This window comes from Hippopotamus amphibius, chromosome 7 (assembly GCF_030028045.1).
Source record: "Hippopotamus amphibius kiboko isolate mHipAmp2 chromosome 7, mHipAmp2.hap2, whole genome shotgun sequence".
In the NCBI taxonomy this organism is placed as follows: domain Eukaryota; kingdom Metazoa; phylum Chordata; class Mammalia; order Artiodactyla; family Hippopotamidae; genus Hippopotamus; species Hippopotamus amphibius.
Genome location: NC_080192.1, coordinates 52,460,600 through 52,479,027, shown reverse-complemented (window position 1 = coordinate 52,479,027; position 18,428 = coordinate 52,460,600). Strand labels below are relative to the sequence as shown.

Sequence of the window (18,428 nt, the reverse complement as noted above, 5' to 3'; positions counted from 1 at the left end):
ACTGAATTAGATTCAGCCCTCACTTTTGGGGAATGTGCACCCACCACTGGGAAAGATGAAATAAAGAAGTTTTCCAGTATGAATATTCTTGTCTTTGGAGCTTAGCCCTGAGTCTCAGAACAAAAACAAGTCAGTAGTTATTAGTTACTGTATCTCATTTTCCAACACACACATGGTTCATTGTTATAGTCGTTTGCGGATAGTTTTGCATGACACACTTTTGCTTTTGTGTTTCTGCTAAATTACTAAATGACTAACCTTGTTCCTAATGTATTAAAATTGTCAAAGGATTCTTTTCAGGACTATATGTGTCAATAAGGCTTAGTTTGGACAATGTGGGAAAAGTGAAAGCCGAGTGATCTTGTGATCAGAATAATAAAGTGGAATCCAAGGATTGCCCCATAATAAATGAATTATTTGAATATAGAAGGAAATTATTTTTAGGTGTGGCATTCCTATAAACCCTGAAGTTATGTGTTTTACAAACTAGAAATTTATGCACTAAATAAAAATTGCCAGATGTCAGTGTTTGTATCTGCCAACTGGCAAAGAAATTAGAAAGGTTCATAAGTCTGGAAGAGATGATGTTCACTTCTTTGCCATTCAAACTCAAAAAGGATAGTTGAGGTAAAATGCTGTTTAAAAAGCTACAATGTCCTCAGCTACCCAAAAATGTCATGTGTTACAAATTGTTATCTGAATGGCTTTAATTTTTTTCCCCTCATGACTGCATGCATGTTTGTGGCATTGCAAATGTAATCCATGTTTCTATTCTAATTTATTACATTCTTTCCTGAGGCTTATCTCATTCTTTTAAAGGGTCAGCAGATTTCTTATCTAAAGACCCAGCCTAAACGCAGCAGCCTCCTAAAGGTCCGATACAGAGCCAAGTGTGTAATAGGATTTATTATTTTTAACTTGCACTTAGCACACCTCAGTAATGTTCCTGAAATCATCATACGGATTCTCTTCTCTCCTTAGAAATTAGAGCTCAACTGGTAGAACAACAAAAATGCCTGGAGCAGCAAACGGAGATGCGAGTTCAGCTTCTGCAGGACCTGCAAGATTTCTTCCGGAAAAAAGCCGAAATTGAAACGGAATATTCTCGGAACCTAGAAAAGTTAGCAGAAAGGTTCATGGCCAAAACGAGAAGCACTAAGGATCATCAACAGTACAAGTAAGAGAGGCATGACTCAAATTCTCTTTCCCAAGAGGATGTGCTATCTTCTTACCATCTTTCTTGGTTTTAGAATTTTCCATTTTTGTCTGAAAACTTGTTGATTGATATACCCCCCTCGGTAAAAGCAACCCTCTGCATTTATAATTTATGGGCATAAATGTACTACATTTTAAAGTACTAGGATTCTCTTGACATGTTTCTCTTTCCAATATATACAGCAGGAGTTACTGTCTAACACAGGTGGATATTTGGATGAGCAAATTTTAAATAGCTGATTCGTCAAGCAAAGACCTCAGGATTTCTGTGTAGGAATCTTACGTGAAAATGAGCAATGAGGGTTGCTTAAATTTATACACCGCCGCACCCCACCATGCTGTGATCACTGCAGTTGAGACTGACTTAAAACTAGGGCCTTTGGTAAAGTGCTTAATTAAATCTTATATTAATTGCACAGTTGACCCTTGAACAACACAAGGGTTAGGGACACAAACCCCCTGCACAGTTGAAAATCCACGTACCGCTCTCTCTGCTCAAAAAAAGGAATTGATAAATGACTCACCCAAGGCAGGAAGCTGAAACGCTCGTGGATGGAATCAGGACTCACACCCAAGTTCTACATATTGTGATCTCTAATCAAACAGAAACTTTTCCCCACACCTAGTTAATTTAAAGATGTGTAAAATGAAAATACATGTACAATATATTGAAAAAAATCTGCATGTAAGTAGATCTGCACAGTTGAAACCCGTGTTGTTCACAGGCCAACTGTACTTCATTTGTTTAAAAAAATACATGCAGGTTTTTCGGATAATGAGATTTACTCTAGAATTGAAATCTTGAGAGACAAGTAGGCAGACAACTCCAGCAGCGTATACAAGTGCTCTGACCGGGGTAAATGCAGGATGCCAGGGACAGACCTGGCAGAAATCCATTCTATAGTGGAGGTGGGGATGGCAAGTTCTAGGAAGGATCCTGGAAGAAGTGATACATAAGTGAAGACCCGAAGGACGAGTTGGCCAGTTAAGAGACCAGAGCAGGCTGTTCAGGCAAAACGAACATCATGCATAAGGGACCAGAAGGGAAGGGATGTAGGGCAGCTTTGCAGAGCAGAAAGTAGTCCGGTGGGAGTGAGTGGTGAGGTGGTGAGCTGTGTGGCTTCACATGTACATTATGCCACATCATGGAGGCCTGTGGATCATACCAGGAAGTTTGGACTTTATCCTGAGGGCTTGAGAAGCCTTCGTAGAGTTTTAAGTAGAAAGAAGACCAGCTCAGACCTGCAGTTTGAAATGATGACAAAGACTGTAGATAGGATTGTGGACTGGAGGAGGACATAGTCAAGGGAGGAAGACCAGGTAGAGGGTTCTGACCATAATGGCGTGAACTAGCAACACTGAAGGCAGAAAGAAATAGACTTGTTTAGGAGATATTAAAAAGGCAGCCCAGTCTGGAAATAAAATGAACTATATAAGATGAAAAATATTTCTGCTACAAAACTCCCAGAAATGCTGACTAAAATATAATAGACATGATTTTAAATGTATAGCTGAGCTCATAGGAAAGTAAGGGAAATTTCCAGGTGCCAAAAAAGGAAAAGGGAATTGAAAACTTGAGTGGTGATTCTATCACCCTTTAGTCCCATGTGGGACGGAAGATGAGGCTTATGCAAGGTAGGGAGCTGGACATGAGGACTTCCCCATCACCAATCCTATATTGCGTTGCATCCCAGCCCAAAGTTGGGAGCAGCAGAACTACCATCTCAGTGAAATGGTACAACAGAAAGCCACTCACGCACCCACACAGGGGACAAGGAGGACCATCTGCTCAGCCTGGGCTCCAGATGGAAGAGGGTTGCAGAGACGTGCATCTTAGTCTTCATCATTGGCTTTTTTTTTTTTAAGTTTGTTTGTTTTTTTTTGTTTTGGTGGGTGTTTGTTTTTTTTTTAGTATTTATTTATTTGGTTGCACCAGGTGTAAGTTGCATCACGTGGGTTCCTTAGTTGCGACAGGTGGGCTCCTTAGTTGTGGCATGCATGTAGGATCAGTTCCCTGACCAGAGATCGAACCCAGGCCCCCTGCATTGGGAGCGAGGAGTCTTATCCACTGCGCCACCAGGGAAATCCCTCACCATTGGCTTTGCAGTTTCATTTTACACCCTTCTGTGGACTTGGATCCTACGTAAAAAGTAGAGTAGGCTTTTTAAGAAACCTCCATACTGTTTTCCACAGTGGCTACACCAATTTACATTCCCACCAACAGTGTAGGAGGGCTCCCTTTTCTCCACATCCTCGCCAGCATTAGTTATTTGTGGTCTTTTTGATGACAGCCATTCTGACAGGTGTGAGGTGATATCTCATCAAGGTTTTGATTTGCATTTCCCTGATGATTAGCAATGTTGAGCATCTTTTCATGTGCCTGTTGGCCACCTGCATTTCCTATTGGCAATTCCACTCCTGGGTATATATCCAAAAAAAAACAAAAACACTAATTCAAAAAGACACATGCACTCCAGTATTCATAGCAGCATTATTTACAATTGCCATGGTATGGAAACAACCTAAGTGGCTGTGAACAGATGAATGGATAAAGAAGCTGTGTTATGTATACACAATGGAATACTACTCAGTCATAAAAAAGAACGAAATATTGCCGTCTGCAGCAGCATGGATGGACTTGGAGGGTATTTTGTTAAGTGAGATAAGTCAGACAGAGAAAGACAAATACTGTATGATATCACTTATATATGGAATCTAAAAAAATATAACAAATTAGTGACTATAATATGGAAGAAGCAGACTCACAGATATAGAGAACAAACTAGTGGTTACCAGTGCAGAGAGGAAAGAGGGGAGAGGCAACATGGGGGTAGGGGATTAAGAGGTACAAACTATTAGATGTAAAATAAGCTATAAGGATATATTGTACAAAAGGGAGTATAACCAATATTTTATAATAACTATAAATGGAGTATAAGCTTTAAAAATGGTGAATCACTGTATTGTACACCTGTAACTTACATAATATTGTATATCAACTCTACATCAATAAAAAAAATTTTTTAACCCTTCTCATCATTAAAAAAAAAAAAAGGTGGGAACTTCTGCAGAAAAAAAGAAAGTAGGTGTCCTTTTGCAGAAGGAAATGCAGAACTATTCTGGATAGGGAATACCTTTTTTAATTTTTATTTTTGGGTGACTTTAGGCTCTAGTGTCGGTCAGCATAGAAACAAATTTTGGTGATGGTTCCCAGGGTAAGCAAATGTCAAATGTGCTTGACAGAGACTGGAGCCAGTACTAGATCCGCATTTATAGAAACTGGCCCCTTTTAAAAGTGATTGCAAATAAGAAGACAGCCGCTTTGTACTTTCAGTAAATATTTTTGAACACCTCCTTCTGTGTTCTGTACTCGGTAATCACTTGTGACCTGAAAACATGGATGGGCGCTTGCACCTCAGCCTGATCCCTGAGAGGATCAGCTGCCACTTTTTGTTTCTCTTGGTTTTTTCACTAGTTTTCTTCAAAGGGTAAGCAGCTTGGAATTTTCCTTGACTTGAATAAGTTTATTATTGACTACAGAACTGAAGATAAGATAATAAGTCTACAGAAAGGACAAACCAGGGTTACAGGGGGGAAAAGATCAAAGATGGGCTTTAGGAAAGAGTCAAACAGACCTGGTTTGAATACTGGCTCTACTGTGTGACTTTGGTCAAGTTACTTAACCTTTCTGAGCCTTGGTTTCCTAACTCGTAAAGTGAGATTTTATGATGAGTAAATGAGAAACAGGACAAATCGTTGATGTGATTGATAGCTGACATGGGGTATGTACTCAGTATTCCTTCCCTTCATGAAACAAATGTTAAATCTTTAACACTGTTACTTTACCAGTCATTTAATCCGGGATATGGAGTCTAGTTCTTACTCAGTTTGGGGATGTTTGTTGTGTAGGATAATCCTTGGCCTACAGTTGCCACCACATGGTGGAAAGACCAAGGCTTGGACTGGCCTTCCTGGACTCAGAGACGTTCTCTGACACCAGCTTTGGTCTTGAGCAAATCATTGTGCCTTGCTAAGCTTAAATTCTCTCGTTGATAGAGGGGTTACAAAACATCTCTGGCTTAAATTGTAGTGGTAAGGATTAAGTAGAGTTAATGTGTATAAAGTCTTTAGACCAGCTGCTAGATGAAAATCACTAACTTTATATAGCACTTTTACTATGAATCTAAGGCATTCTAGTAAGCATTAAAAATATATATATTAACTCAAATAATCCTCAGTCTTATGAGATCAGTACTGTTACTTTACCCATTTTACAAATGAAGTAACAGAGGCACAGAGAGGTTTAAATAATTTGGCCAAGATCTTCTAGCTAGTGAGTAATGGTTCTGGGATTTGAACCGAGGCAGTCTGGATCCGTATGCCATGCCCTTGACCTGTGTACTCGGTAGGTGCTTGGTAAATGATAGCTTAGCCGCCAACAGTGTTGTAAATAATGTTATCACTTACTCTTAAGGCAATAAAAAGTGTTTATTCAGTGAATGAAATATAAAATAGGTAACTAATGAGAAGCTACTTTATAGCACAGGGAACTCTACTCAGTGCTCTGTAGTAACCTAAATGGAAAGGAGATCTAAAAAAGAGTGGATATATGTATATGTATAACTGATTCACTTTGCTGTACAGCAGAAACTAATACAACATTGTAAAGCAACTATACTCCAATAAAAAGTAATTTTAAAAAATGAATGAAATAACATTTATTTAGTGCTGACCATGGGCAGGACCCTGAGGATACAGAAAAGTATGAAATGTTCTCAAAGAGTTTATGGGTTACTTCAGCATAAAGGATATACAGACAAGTTAATATAAGGCAACATTTACCTCTTGGAAGGCTTCAATATTCTTCCATAGAACTGCTGCCCCTTGCCCGATGGCTTTGAGAGAAAAGGAGCGTACAAGTGCTAGGACCCTAGATCAAGTGTTTCTCCCCTTAGACCCATTCCTGCTTCTGTGGTCTACTTCCTCTTTCTTCTAGAGAGGGTTTTGACATGATGCAGTGTTACATCCTGAATCTGAGGGACTTAAGGGCTGAAAGACCTGATTTAATCATTTCTTTTCCAATTTAGTTAATATTCAGAATCACAAATCACCATGACTAGTAGGAGGATAACATGTCTGATAAAACAGCACTAGTGTCTCTAAATTAGGATAAACATTCTGTGCCATTTTGCCATTTTAGAGGTAGATTTTTAAAGTAAAAAACAAAAAACAAACATTGTACTTTTTTTTTTTTTTAAAGCAGTAATATCCCCGTCGGTCACTGCTTTTGTTTGGAATTTTTCTTTAAGATTTTTTTACAGGTCACCTTTTGTGGTTTATACTCACGTTTCACTTTATTACCTAGAATAAAACAAGAAGTATTACAAATCTGAAATAGCTTAATGGGTTTAAAAAGGACATGTGACAGGTCATAAGCCGTAAACTTCTTGGTTCTATTCACAAGCCTTGAGACAATGCTATAAAGCTCTGCTTCCCGGGAGCACTTTTTGGGAGGCTGGAGGTTAAGTGTCAGGGGATTAGTAAATCATCCGACATTTATGTTCCGTGGAAAGTATACCTAGCCAAATCGCTTTTCCAACAACAGGCTGAACATTCAAAGCAGGCTTTGTGTTCAGTGGCAAACCACAGTCTGTCTGTGAGACAGTAGTCAATAGATTTTTATGTAAACATAAACTGCTTTCTTCAATGGGATGTTTAAAGCTGAAGGCCTGCCTGAGTACTGTGTATGTTAGGGTCCCATGCCCTTGTCAGGAGTGTGGGTTTTGACTGGTGTTCTTGGTCCAAGTGTTTTCTTCCAAGCCTAGGGAGCTGCTGGCTGGGTGCCTTCCCAGCCCGGAAGGCTGTTCTGCTCGCTGTCGAGTGTCTTGCGATGAGCAGTGCCCCGAAGAGAAAGAACAGGGACAATGTGCCTCTGTTGTGGCTCCTAGTTTGCCTTGGTGACTTCCCTCAGCTGGTTGGGGCAGCTTTGAACTTGATGGTAATTCTCTCTTTTCTTCACTTCTTAGGAAAGACCAGAACTTGTTGTCTCCAGTGAACTGCTGGTATTTGCTCCTGAACCAAGTAAGGCGAGAAAGCAAAGACCACGCAACCTTGAGTGACATCTACCTGAACAATGTGATTATGCGCTTCATGCAGATAAGTGAGGATTCCACCAGGATGTTTAAAAAGGTATCCTCCATCCATCCTCCCAGAGTGTGCTTCCCTTTAACCACTGAGCCCGTAACCAAGACTGAGAAGGGTCTGGTGCCTTAATGACTTAATTGTATTCAATAAATATTAGGTTCAAAAAATAAGTAAGTGAACAGATATTTTAAAGACACAGAATAAAAAGTCAAACCTGAGCAGGCATACTCATAGAGTTGTGAAGGACCGAATCTGTGACCTGAAGGATGTGAGGAGAGTTTTGCAGTGAGATGCACCTGCAAATTGCACCTCTGTCCTTAGAACAGACTGCCTGTAGTTATTAAAAATATCAGACCAGAGAGGAAAAGCTTTAAGTTCTGTGTTTTGGGCTCACACATGATCAGAAACTTGTGAAGAATAAGATAACCAGATGTGCTGCTCTCTTGGGAAAATGTTATCACAGTTTTTTCTTACTCCCACCGGACTAGCAGCGGAGGCTGTAAGAGAGTGACAGGAGAAAAATTCCACAGGGCATGGAAAATTCAGTCCCTTACATGCCAGAGAGTTTCCTTCTTTCCAAATCCACTTAAAAAAAAAAAAAGGAACTGGTCTTTTAGGGCTTCTTATTATTGTTACCAGTCTCAGCCAGCTCTCAGCAGTTTTTTTTGGTTGTTTGGACATCTTTGTTGAGAACAATAACAAAATTGGACCATTTCCTGTGTAGGGAATGCAGCTACTTGCCCAACAACACTGGCTTTCGGTTTTCATGTTTATAGGACAGGGGTTCCCCCCCACCTCCTCAGCTTCATAGTCGGGGTATTTGGTACTTATACCAATATCTGTACGTCTATTCAGTAAGTAATTATTAGTTTCAGAAAGTGGGAGGAAAACAACCTTGTAGATTAAAGACATATTTATGTTTCAAAGGACCTCTTAAAACAAAGATGTGTCATGCAGGCCAGCTGGGAAACTTCTGAGTCATGTTTGATGTGTCCACATTAGATTTGATTTCTGACCTAGAAATGGAATTTAGCAAACTCAAAGTTGTCTTTTGCTCTATTAAATAGGAAAAAAAAAAATGTTTCAAACAAAGGAGAAATTTTTTAAATTTGGAAATAAGAGCATATTAATTAAGAAGAGACTAGGTGGAGAAATAGCCTATCTTTCTTTTTTTTTTTTTCTTTTTACTTTTGGCTGCATCGGTTATTAGTTTCAGCACACAGGATCTTTCATTGTGGCATGCAGTCTTCTCTCTAGTTTTGGCACATGGGCTCTGTGGTTGTGGCTCATAGGCTCAGTAGTTGCGGTGCACAGGCTTAGTTGCCCCATGGCGGATGGGATCTTAGTTCCCCAACCAGGGATTGAACCTGCGTCCCCTGCATTGGAAGTCAGATTCTTAACCACTGCACCACCAGGGAAGTCACCCCTGTGTATCTTAAAACAGAGTGATTTTTTAAAAATTGTTTAATTAGGCTGAGCCACGAAGGTGATTTTCTCGTAATTATGAGCCCTGTCTGTCAAGACCTCATTAGGTTCAATGGGCTTTTGGGGTCTCGTCTTACATGAGCGTGAGATGGTGTCAAGTCTTGGAAAGGTTACTTCAACGAAGAAAAACTAGTCCTTATGCTCAAGAAGGTCACAGTTTATCCAAATTTGTTTGACGCTACATGATGCTTCCCAGTCATGAGGATGCTAGCAACCTTTCAGCCACAGCCTCGGGGACCAGCACCTCAATTGACTTCGTTTATTTATCCATCCAACAAAACATCTTTAAAATGCCAGGGTGGGAAGCAGAGTTAAAAGACACACTTCCTGCCTACAAAGAATCCATTACAATAATTAACAGGTACCACAATAAGAGAACACACAGCCTGCTGTAGAAACTTGAAGGCTGAGGGGCCAGGGAATTCTTTTTTTTGGCGGGGGGGGGGGGGGGGGAGGCTGCGTTGGGTCTTCATTGTTGCACGTGGGCTTTCTCTACTTGTGGCAGGCAGGGGCTACACTTCATTGTGGTGCACAGGCTTCTCAGTGTGGTGGCTTCTCTTGTGGAGCACGGGCTCTAGGTTTGTGGGGTTCAGTAGTTGCAGCATGCAGGCTCAGTAGTTGTGACGCACAGGCTTAGTTGCTCCTCAGCATGTGGGATCTTCCTGGATCAGGGTTCAAACCCGTGTCCCCTGCATTGGCAGGCTGGTTCTTAACCACTGCGCCACCAGGGAAATTCAGGAAGTTCTTCATAAATGAGGGAACACCTGAAGTGAGACCTGTAAGAGTTGGAGGTGGTCATCAAGCAGATGAGGACAATGAACTATTATATATATTCAGGGAAAGCAGAAGCATGACATGTTAGGGAAAGGAAAGAGTTTGGTGTGACTGGACCAGGGGTTGTATGGGAGTGAGTGATGGGGTATGAGGTTAGAAAGGACAGTCATATCAAAAGGAATTTAACATGTCTTGCTAAGCTGTAAGGATTTGTGTTTTGTAAGTCAAAGTCAAGGGCTTCATAAAGTTGATGGAAACTTAGGGCTGAGAGTCAGGTGGATTTGGACTTGCATCCCAACACTTCTGCAGTTGTGATCTTGGGAGATGATTCGAGAGAGCGCTCTTTTCTGTCTAATGGAGTGGGGAAGGCTGGACTGGCAGAAGGGGAAGGTGAGTGTATGAGAGCTCTGGGGCTGGGATGGCCTTTGGAGTTTGACACCAAGGAGGCCTCACCTTTGTTTTGCAGACATTGGATTTGAGATGCCCTTGGGCAGGGGCTGAGTAATCTTAGGGTGAGGCAGCTCCCATTGATGGAGGTGATTCCCAAGGGTGATTCCAAGAGAGCAATCAGCTGTAAGTTTCAACATCCAGCAGCCAGTATTTCCAGTAGTTGGGGAAATAAGTTCTTGGCTCTTAAAAGAGGGCCTGAGGAATGTACAGTAAGTGTGTACACACATACACACACAGACACACACACACACACACCCCATGGCTACTTGTTTGCTACCCAGACGTTCTCTTCTTATCCAGATTTTCTGGCACTCAAAGAATTATAATCCTTGGATGCTGCCTATTTATAGCAGACCCCTGGTTACTTTAGCATTTAGTGGGGTGAATAGTCTTCTCACCCCTAACTATCGCTGATCAGCTGAAAAGTTAAGTCATTATTACAATGACAGGTATAAAATTCTGCCTCCTCAAGCAAACCCAGCAGATGACATACCTCCCCTTTCCATGTTCTTAAGAACAAGAGTGGGAGAGACTGGAGCTTCTTGAGGGGCACTAGGACACATTTGCCATCTGCGTATATAGGAAGCCAGGACCCGTATCTGTCAAGTCCAGAGAACTTCATATCCCTTTAGATAAAAATCAAGACTAGTCTTTTCTGCTTTTTTTTTTTTTAAATCATCAAGCTGTCTCCTTTTCCAGCTCTTCTTCCATTGTTATGGTTCGAGAAGCATATTTTTTTTATCAGAACAGAAGGAAATGATCAGAACCAGTCTGCAGTGACCTTTAGAACTTCTGTGGAGCCCTTCGCATAATGCTTGTTCTTCTTGGGAGGGGATTTTGCGACTTCCTTGTTTTTCAAAAATAACCCCATGTCTGTATGGAGATCCAAATGGATGCTGGGTGCTTTAGAGGTGCAGCCTCTTACACAACTGTGTCTTATTCAGTTTAGTCATTGACCAAGAATCCTTTTACCCAAACTGTTCTATCAAATAAAGAGTTTGGAGCAGGTAATTCTAGGAATGCTTTTGTTTCCAAGTAGATATAATAAACTTACAGGAATACCTAATTCCAGGCATAGGTATAGGGAACAGCTTCAAGATTTAAATTTTAATCACATCAGAACCAGTTGTAGAAATAGTTGCCTATGCATGACAGTTCTCAACAGGTAGAAAAGGGAGGCTTTAAAAAAATAATACCCAGTTATTCAAGTATCAGCTATTTCAAATTTAGGTCTTTAGAGCTGTAAATGAAGCCTGTTGGTCAGAATAACATGGTGATTCATCTCTAAGGCTCTAACATCAGATATTTTGGATATGAATCTTAGTTTTCTCACTCTTGTTACCTGTGTGGACTTGGGAGTATTTGTAAACCTCTTAAGCCTCAGTTTCTGCATCTGTAAAGTAAATGTAGTAACCCGTTTCAGATACTCGTATGGAAGATCCATGAGTCGCACATGGAAAGCTACTTATCTCAATGTCTGGATTTAATACTAATATGGTCTAATTTTTAACTGTTATCTTTATTATCTATATTGTAAACACTTATTCCTTTTACTTGCAATAATTATGTAATGTGAGATTACGCCAGACATTCACCTAAATGTGTCCTCATTCTAGAGACAACGTAGCATAACTGTGATAAACACATTCAGATCATCACATGGTATTTGTATGTCACTTATTATGAAGTTCCAAGCCGTGTTTGTAAGCAGACTCTAAGAGATGCTCCAACATCCTTGCTTGTAGCTGAATTAAAATTTTGGTCCTCACATTTCAACAACTAATGGGAAATGAGAGGATAACCCAGTGAATACCTGTGTTGGTCAGCACCCCCTGTGCCTCTCAGGTCCCCCACAGCTATGCCACATAGACGGTGTTAACTTTGAGGCTTCATTAATTTCTTCATTCATTCAACAGTAAGAGTTATTCAATTCCAGACCTTCTGTTAGGTATGAACGTCGTGAGCACAGACACAGAGTAGGACTTTGCTTTCACTCTCGTAAGTTCTGCTTTACTGTTTTAGGAGATTAAAACAGCAATTGGAGAAATTGGAAATTTCTCCTTGTACACATGAGTTTTTCATTATCAGTCTTACCTTCTTTCCTGAAGAACAAGGGGTGGTGAGGTGCCTCTTGCCCTGTTCTCCAGCCCTGCCTCCTGGAGTGACGAGATTTTGCTGTCTGCTTTCCATTACTCATGCTGAAGAGCAGTCTGCATCTGGGTTGGTGCTACAGCCAGAGAATGTGCAGTTTGTCTGCTACACATAAAAATGTAATTAATGTTAGCAGTCACCATCATAGGAAAGACCACAGCTAGCTTGCAGTAATCACTTTATTTAAGCACCTCATCCCATGATCTTCTTTGTCAATTTTAAGAATGTTAATAGAAGTATGTAGTTTAGAGGCAGCACTATAAAATGGTAGCATTGGAATATGTTAAATTATCTCTGCGTGTTTTAAATTATCTTGACGTCTGTCATTTCCCCATGGAGTGTTTTCAAGTTATTAATGTTTTTATCCTTGGTTTGCATAATTATGTGTGTAATTTATTTTGTTTCTTCACCAATAATAATGACATAACTCTTTATCACTTTACTGAATTTTAACTGTGCACCTAGCACTGTGCCCTGCATTTTTCACACGTTAACTCATGAACCCTCCAGCTGCCCAGTGAAACAGGCATTATAATCCACACATCAGGGATGAGGAAACAAAAGGCTCAGATACAGTTTTCAGAGTCGGGCTGGCTGGTATGTCTTCTTGTCTTTGCCTGTATGTCTTAGATAGTTCGTAGTTACTACAACTGTGTTGGTATTTTTAGTGGTATCTGGAGATGCTACACAATGCACAGATTAGAAACTTCTGAGAACTGGGACACTATGGTTCTTAGCCCTGTTCACTTCTAATGAAGATCCTGAAGAATGATAGTTCTGGATGAGGCAGCAAAATCTGTCAGTCATCCAAGGTATAGGCAGAGATTCCAAGCAGCAGAGACTGGCCATGAGCCACTGAGAATTACCTCACTTTGGCCTAAATGCCATAGGTTATCAGATTCAGACTCACAGCAATTAAATTAACCCACTTTTGTTGGTTGTGTGGCCTAATCTGAAAGGAAAGGGCCATTGCCAGTAAGATTTGGAAATTTGAGGTCATTTCAAAATTTTGATCAAAGCTAGTCGTATTCTATTCAAATACCCTAGTATGAAAGAAAACAAAGACATTTCATGGGAGGAAAAAAAACCGCTGTGTTTTCAATTAGGCCCTTTAAAATAAGTTAACATTCAAGCATATGCTTTAAGTTAATAAATGATACTAATCTAGTACAGATCTCTAAGGCTGTAACCTTGTTTTGAAGAAAACATCCATAAGTTTTTTTGTTTGTTTTAATTTTTATTTATTTTTTAGCATTGGGTCTTTGTTGCTGCACAGAGGCTTTCACTAGTTGTGGAGAGCAGGGGCTGCTCTTCATTGTGATGTGCCGGCTTCTCATTGTGGTGGCTTCTGTTGTTGCGGAGCACGGACTCTAGGTGCACAAGCTTTAGTAGTTGCAGCACTCAGGCTCTGTATTTGTGGCTCGTGGGCTTAGTTGCTCCACGGCATGTGGGATCTTCCCAGACCAGGGATCGAACCTGTGTCCCCTGCATTGGCAGGTGGATTCCTAACCACTGCACCACCAGGGAAGTCCCCAAAAGTTCATAAGTTTAAAAATCTGAAAACTTTACAAATCTATATATAAAAGAGTATTTCTTTTCGAATATAAAAATATGTAGTCATTGTAGAAATTTAGAAAACACCAAAAAGTATAAAAATGGAAATAAGAGTTACCCATATTAATACCACTTAATGTTAATATTTCTGGCTGTATCTTTTCAGTATTCATGTGTATAAGCATACCTGTGTACTATACAAACATATATACACACATACTTTACAGAATTGGGGTTTGATTGCAGACAGCCTGGGAACCTGCACTTTCTATGGAAAATATTGTTAGCATTTCCCAGGTCTGGAAATAATCTTTTAAAGAGGATACTTCATGCCTGCGTAATGTTTCACTATCAGCACAGCCGTGTTATTTTCCTGTTGTTGGACATTTAAATCTTTCACACATCATTGGTATTTTTCTTATGCTACATTCCTTGAAGTAGAATTATTAGGCCAAAGAGTGGCATTAGAATTTCATGCTTGGGATGAAATTCTTACTTTTTGCCTTTCTGGAGTAAAGATGGTCATGGCGGTGATTTTCCAAGGAGTAATCTATCGCCTGAAAAATAAGTTGACTCTGTTATTAGCAGAGTTACCACATGTGATTAGTATGCTGATGCAACAGTGGTAAAAGTTATAAGAGGAACTTTTTCAAAGCATTTCAGTGCAGTGTAGCAGAAGAATTAAATGGTATTCTGGTGGCCTCATGGGACAGCTTAATTATTGATGGGGCCTGGATAAATAAGTGAGAGTAGTTCAGGCTAATGCTACTAGCTGGTTCTCTTGAGTTTTATCAACCCTATGGTTAGCTCATTTTTCTAGAAATAAATCAAAACCGAACTATCGTTTCTTACAGTGATGTACTTTTCTGAAATATTTTAGAAACTATTTTTTTTGTTTGTTTTGTTTTTGTTTTGTTTGTTTTTTTGGCACACGGGCTTAGTTGCTCCGTGGCATGTGGTATCTTCCTGGAGCAGGGATCGAACCTGTGTCCCCTGCATTGGCAGGCGGATTCTTAACCACTGCGCCACCTAGGAAGCCCTAGAAACTATTTTTAATTTGTATTTATAAACTGCTTATCAGGGTGGCTGTCACATACATAAATGGCAGCTGTCAGCGCTGCAGTCTTGCATTTACATTGTTGCCTTTATTACTTAGTGACAGCAGGACATATGTGATTGACCTTGCTGTACATTTAGCAGGTGAGTTACTAGATAAGAGCATTCACCATCAGTTTAGAAGCTTCATTAAAGACTTTTAAATATGATATTAAGTAGATGCTATGTGCCTTCCTCCTTGGAAAGTGATATAATCTTAAAAAACCTGAGATCAGCTAAGTTGGACGTTTTGTCACAGAGCGTGATATAGTAGTTGAACCCATAATTACATTGAGGATAGTTTTCAAAAAGCACTTGAAACTTATTTATGGTAAAAAAAAAAATCTGAAAGTTTATAGACCAAAATTATTTTAAATGGGTATCTCTAAGTTATGTTGATTTTCTTCTGTTTGATTATCTGTAATTTTTTATTTTTGTACAATGAACATATTGTGTAAGACACAAAGAAAACAACTATTTATTGTAAACTAAAACCTTAAAGAAGCTTGGCCCAGAGTACACCAGTCAGTGTTTACCACAAAGAAGTGGAGAACTGTATCCAGTGACTTATTCAGCCCTAAATGCTATTTATTAATAGAGAATTAGGCTATTCTCCAAGTACTCTTGAAAACTGTGCTTTAAATATACAGCATTAGGATGTTTAAAATGAAAAGACATGAAACCAGGGAACTTCTGAGCAAGATGGCGACATTCACAAGGACTACAACAGCCTGACCTCTCAACTTCTCTTTGCAATGACTAATCAAGTGTATAAATAGAAAAGACTGGAACAGTCCTTTTACCTCCAAGCAGATCTCATTACTTCTTTGTTCGCTCTGTTGGTTCACCTTACTCTGAATGGAAGTCTCTACCCCCACCTCCCTTCCCTAGCTTTATTTTTCTCTCTAGCACTTATCCCTTTCTGACATATTACATATTTACTCAATATTTGTTTGCTTTCTGTCTCCCCTCAACTTAAATGTAAGTTTCTGAAGGGAAGGAATCTTGTATTGTTCACTGAAACAGTGACTAGCACATAGTAGATACTCTGTGAATATTTATTGAATGAGTGAATAATGAATACTTATATCTGTATGAGAAACCAGAGATGAGTGTCATCTGCATAACAGAAATTTCAAGGCATTTCAGGAGGACCCAGTATTGACAGGGCTGGATTTAAGCAACACTATCACATGCTGTCTACTTCCTAAGAGAGAGAAATCAGAGGAGAAATGAGTCATGGCAAGTTTGTGGCAGGGTGAAATAACTAACGCGCCAGGTTTCTGGGCTGAGGACTGAAAGGGGGTGTCAAAGGAACCAAAAAATACTAGGGAGATTACAGAGAGGGTGTAGATTTAAAAAGCAATCTCATGACGTTCTTTATGAACTCTTGGGCTCGCTCCTGATCTGTACATGCTTGTGTTTGATCTTAAGCAGTATACCTATCAAAGACTTCAGGAGCTGAACTAAGGGATAGACCACTGCCCGGGCTCCAGACTGGCCACTGGATGGGCCAGATGCAGGTCAGATCCAACTAGCGCTACAAAGGTGTTAGAAATAGAACAGATATTGAGACCACAACCCATAGAAGGCTGGTCAGAATTTTCATCCTGAATTCAACTAGGTTGATTTCCTAATAAAACAAAAATGTCAACATTCTACATGTGGTTTAAATTAAGACCCAGAGTCTCATAACATAATATTCAAAATATCCAGAGTGCAATCCAAATTACTCAGCATACAAGAACCAGGAAAACCTCAACTGACATGGGAAGAGACAATAAATGGCCAATTCTGAATGACACAAATGGTGGAATTATCTAACAAAGACTTTTAAAGCAGCCATAATAAAAATTTTTCGAGAAGTGAGAGCAATCACTGTTGAAATGAATGGAAAGATAAAGTCTCAGCAAAAAAAAAAAAAAAAAAAAGAAGAAAAGATAGAAATAACCAAATGGAAATATTAGAACTGAAAAATACAGTCACCAAAATTAAAAATTCACTAGATGGGTTTCAAAAGAAGACTAAAGATAACACAGGAAAGAGTCAGATTAGTTTCTGTTAATCTTAAAGATAGATTAATAGAAATTATCTAATCTGAACAACAGAAAAAAAGATTGGGAAAAAATAATCAGTGCCTCAGGGAGCTTTGGGACAATACTGAAGGTATTGATATTCTATTCTAAGTATTGATAATACTAAGGTCTGATGTTCGTGTCAGCAGAGTCTCTGAGGAGAGGAGAAAGTATGTAGAAAAAATATTTGAAAAAATAATTGCAAGAAAGCTTTCCAAATTTGGCAAATGAAATAAACCTACCCATTCAAAAAGCCAGCAAAACCCAAGCTAGATGAACCCAAAGAAGTCCATACCTACACACATCATGATCAAATCAAAAACTAAAGACAAAGAAAAAAAATATTGAAAGTGGCCAGAGAAAAATGACACATTACTGATGGAAGAACAATTGGATGACTGTGGATTTCTCTACCTGCTAAATGCCAGTAGCACCTTATTGGTTGTGACAACCAAAAATACCTTCAGATGTTACCAAATTTCCGCGGGGGGTGGGGGGGGGGAGGGAATTGGACCAAGTTGAGAACCATTAATCCAAGTTGAGTTTTCCATCTTACCAAACATTTTTTTAAAAGAAATGTTTCAATTGCGTTTCGATTACAGGGTTTACAACTGTAGATTAAATTAACAAATATGGAGTAGGTCAAAGGCACCCAGTCTTTCATCTCCATGAATAGAAGTTTAAAATATATATATTTTTCAGTAATATATATTCAGTACCAGGTTTATTTAGGTTCAGTTATTTATAAGATCAACACTTAAGAAAGTTCATTTTCAAAGAGACCCTGAATCCTTGCCCATTCTTCTCATCCAAGACAGAAATTGCATTCTTAAAAGAACTGATGAGGAGAGAACATTCCTACCATATGTTGAGGTGTCTGCAATTGACAGCAGCAAAGTCTGAAGCAACCTGAGAACAGTATTCTGGTTGCTACCCAAAGTTTCTTACCATTTGAAGACTGTGTTTAATTTCACATGATAGGATTCTAAAAGATTTCTAGCAGCTGTAAGAAATGCCATATTGGGGGATATTGCACATATAGCAGATATTTGAATTAAGAAACACTTGTGATACCTTGAATAATAGCAACCCAAAAGTATGCAGTTGCAAAGAAATACTGAATGTGGCCGTCAGATTGATTTCAGTACCTTTTAAATCTCAAAGGGAAAATTTTTTTCTCATTATTAGAGAAGCAATTAAATAGAAACAAGCAGAAATTTTACCAACTAAATACTTTGTCAGATTAATCCAGAAACTTAAAAATAAAGCAAAGTTTGACACCGGATATATGAACTATATAGATTGAGAAAGCCCACTCATGTTCAATAATGATAGGCAATAAATACATGGACCACTTTTACTTTTTAAACTTTGGTAGTTTCAAGTGAACACAGGACTGTAATTGGCTTAATGCACTGGCTTGAATAAACACGTCCAATAAAATTTCATTTCTTTAGCTCTAAAGATAGGGATCGCAAGGGGCTA

General features: G+C 39.3%; 1 protein-coding gene across 6 annotated transcripts in view; it reads left to right on the top strand.

Annotated features, from left to right (window-relative positions):
- SRGAP1 (SLIT-ROBO Rho GTPase activating protein 1) overlaps window positions 1-18,428 on the top strand; it is a 264,983-nt gene that overhangs the window by 128,204 nt on the left and 118,351 nt on the right. For all 6 annotated transcript variants that reach the window (XR_009054655.1, XR_009054656.1, XM_057741462.1 and 3 more), the window contains 2 exons: window positions 982-1,177; window positions 7,242-7,404. Coding sequence is in view for 4 of the 6 variants with exons in the window: in XM_057741462.1 (XP_057597445.1) it covers window positions 982-1,177; window positions 7,242-7,404 (359 nt within the window). In the remaining 2 variants the exon portion in view is untranslated. The remainder of the gene's footprint in view (window positions 1-981; window positions 1,178-7,241; window positions 7,405-18,428) is intronic.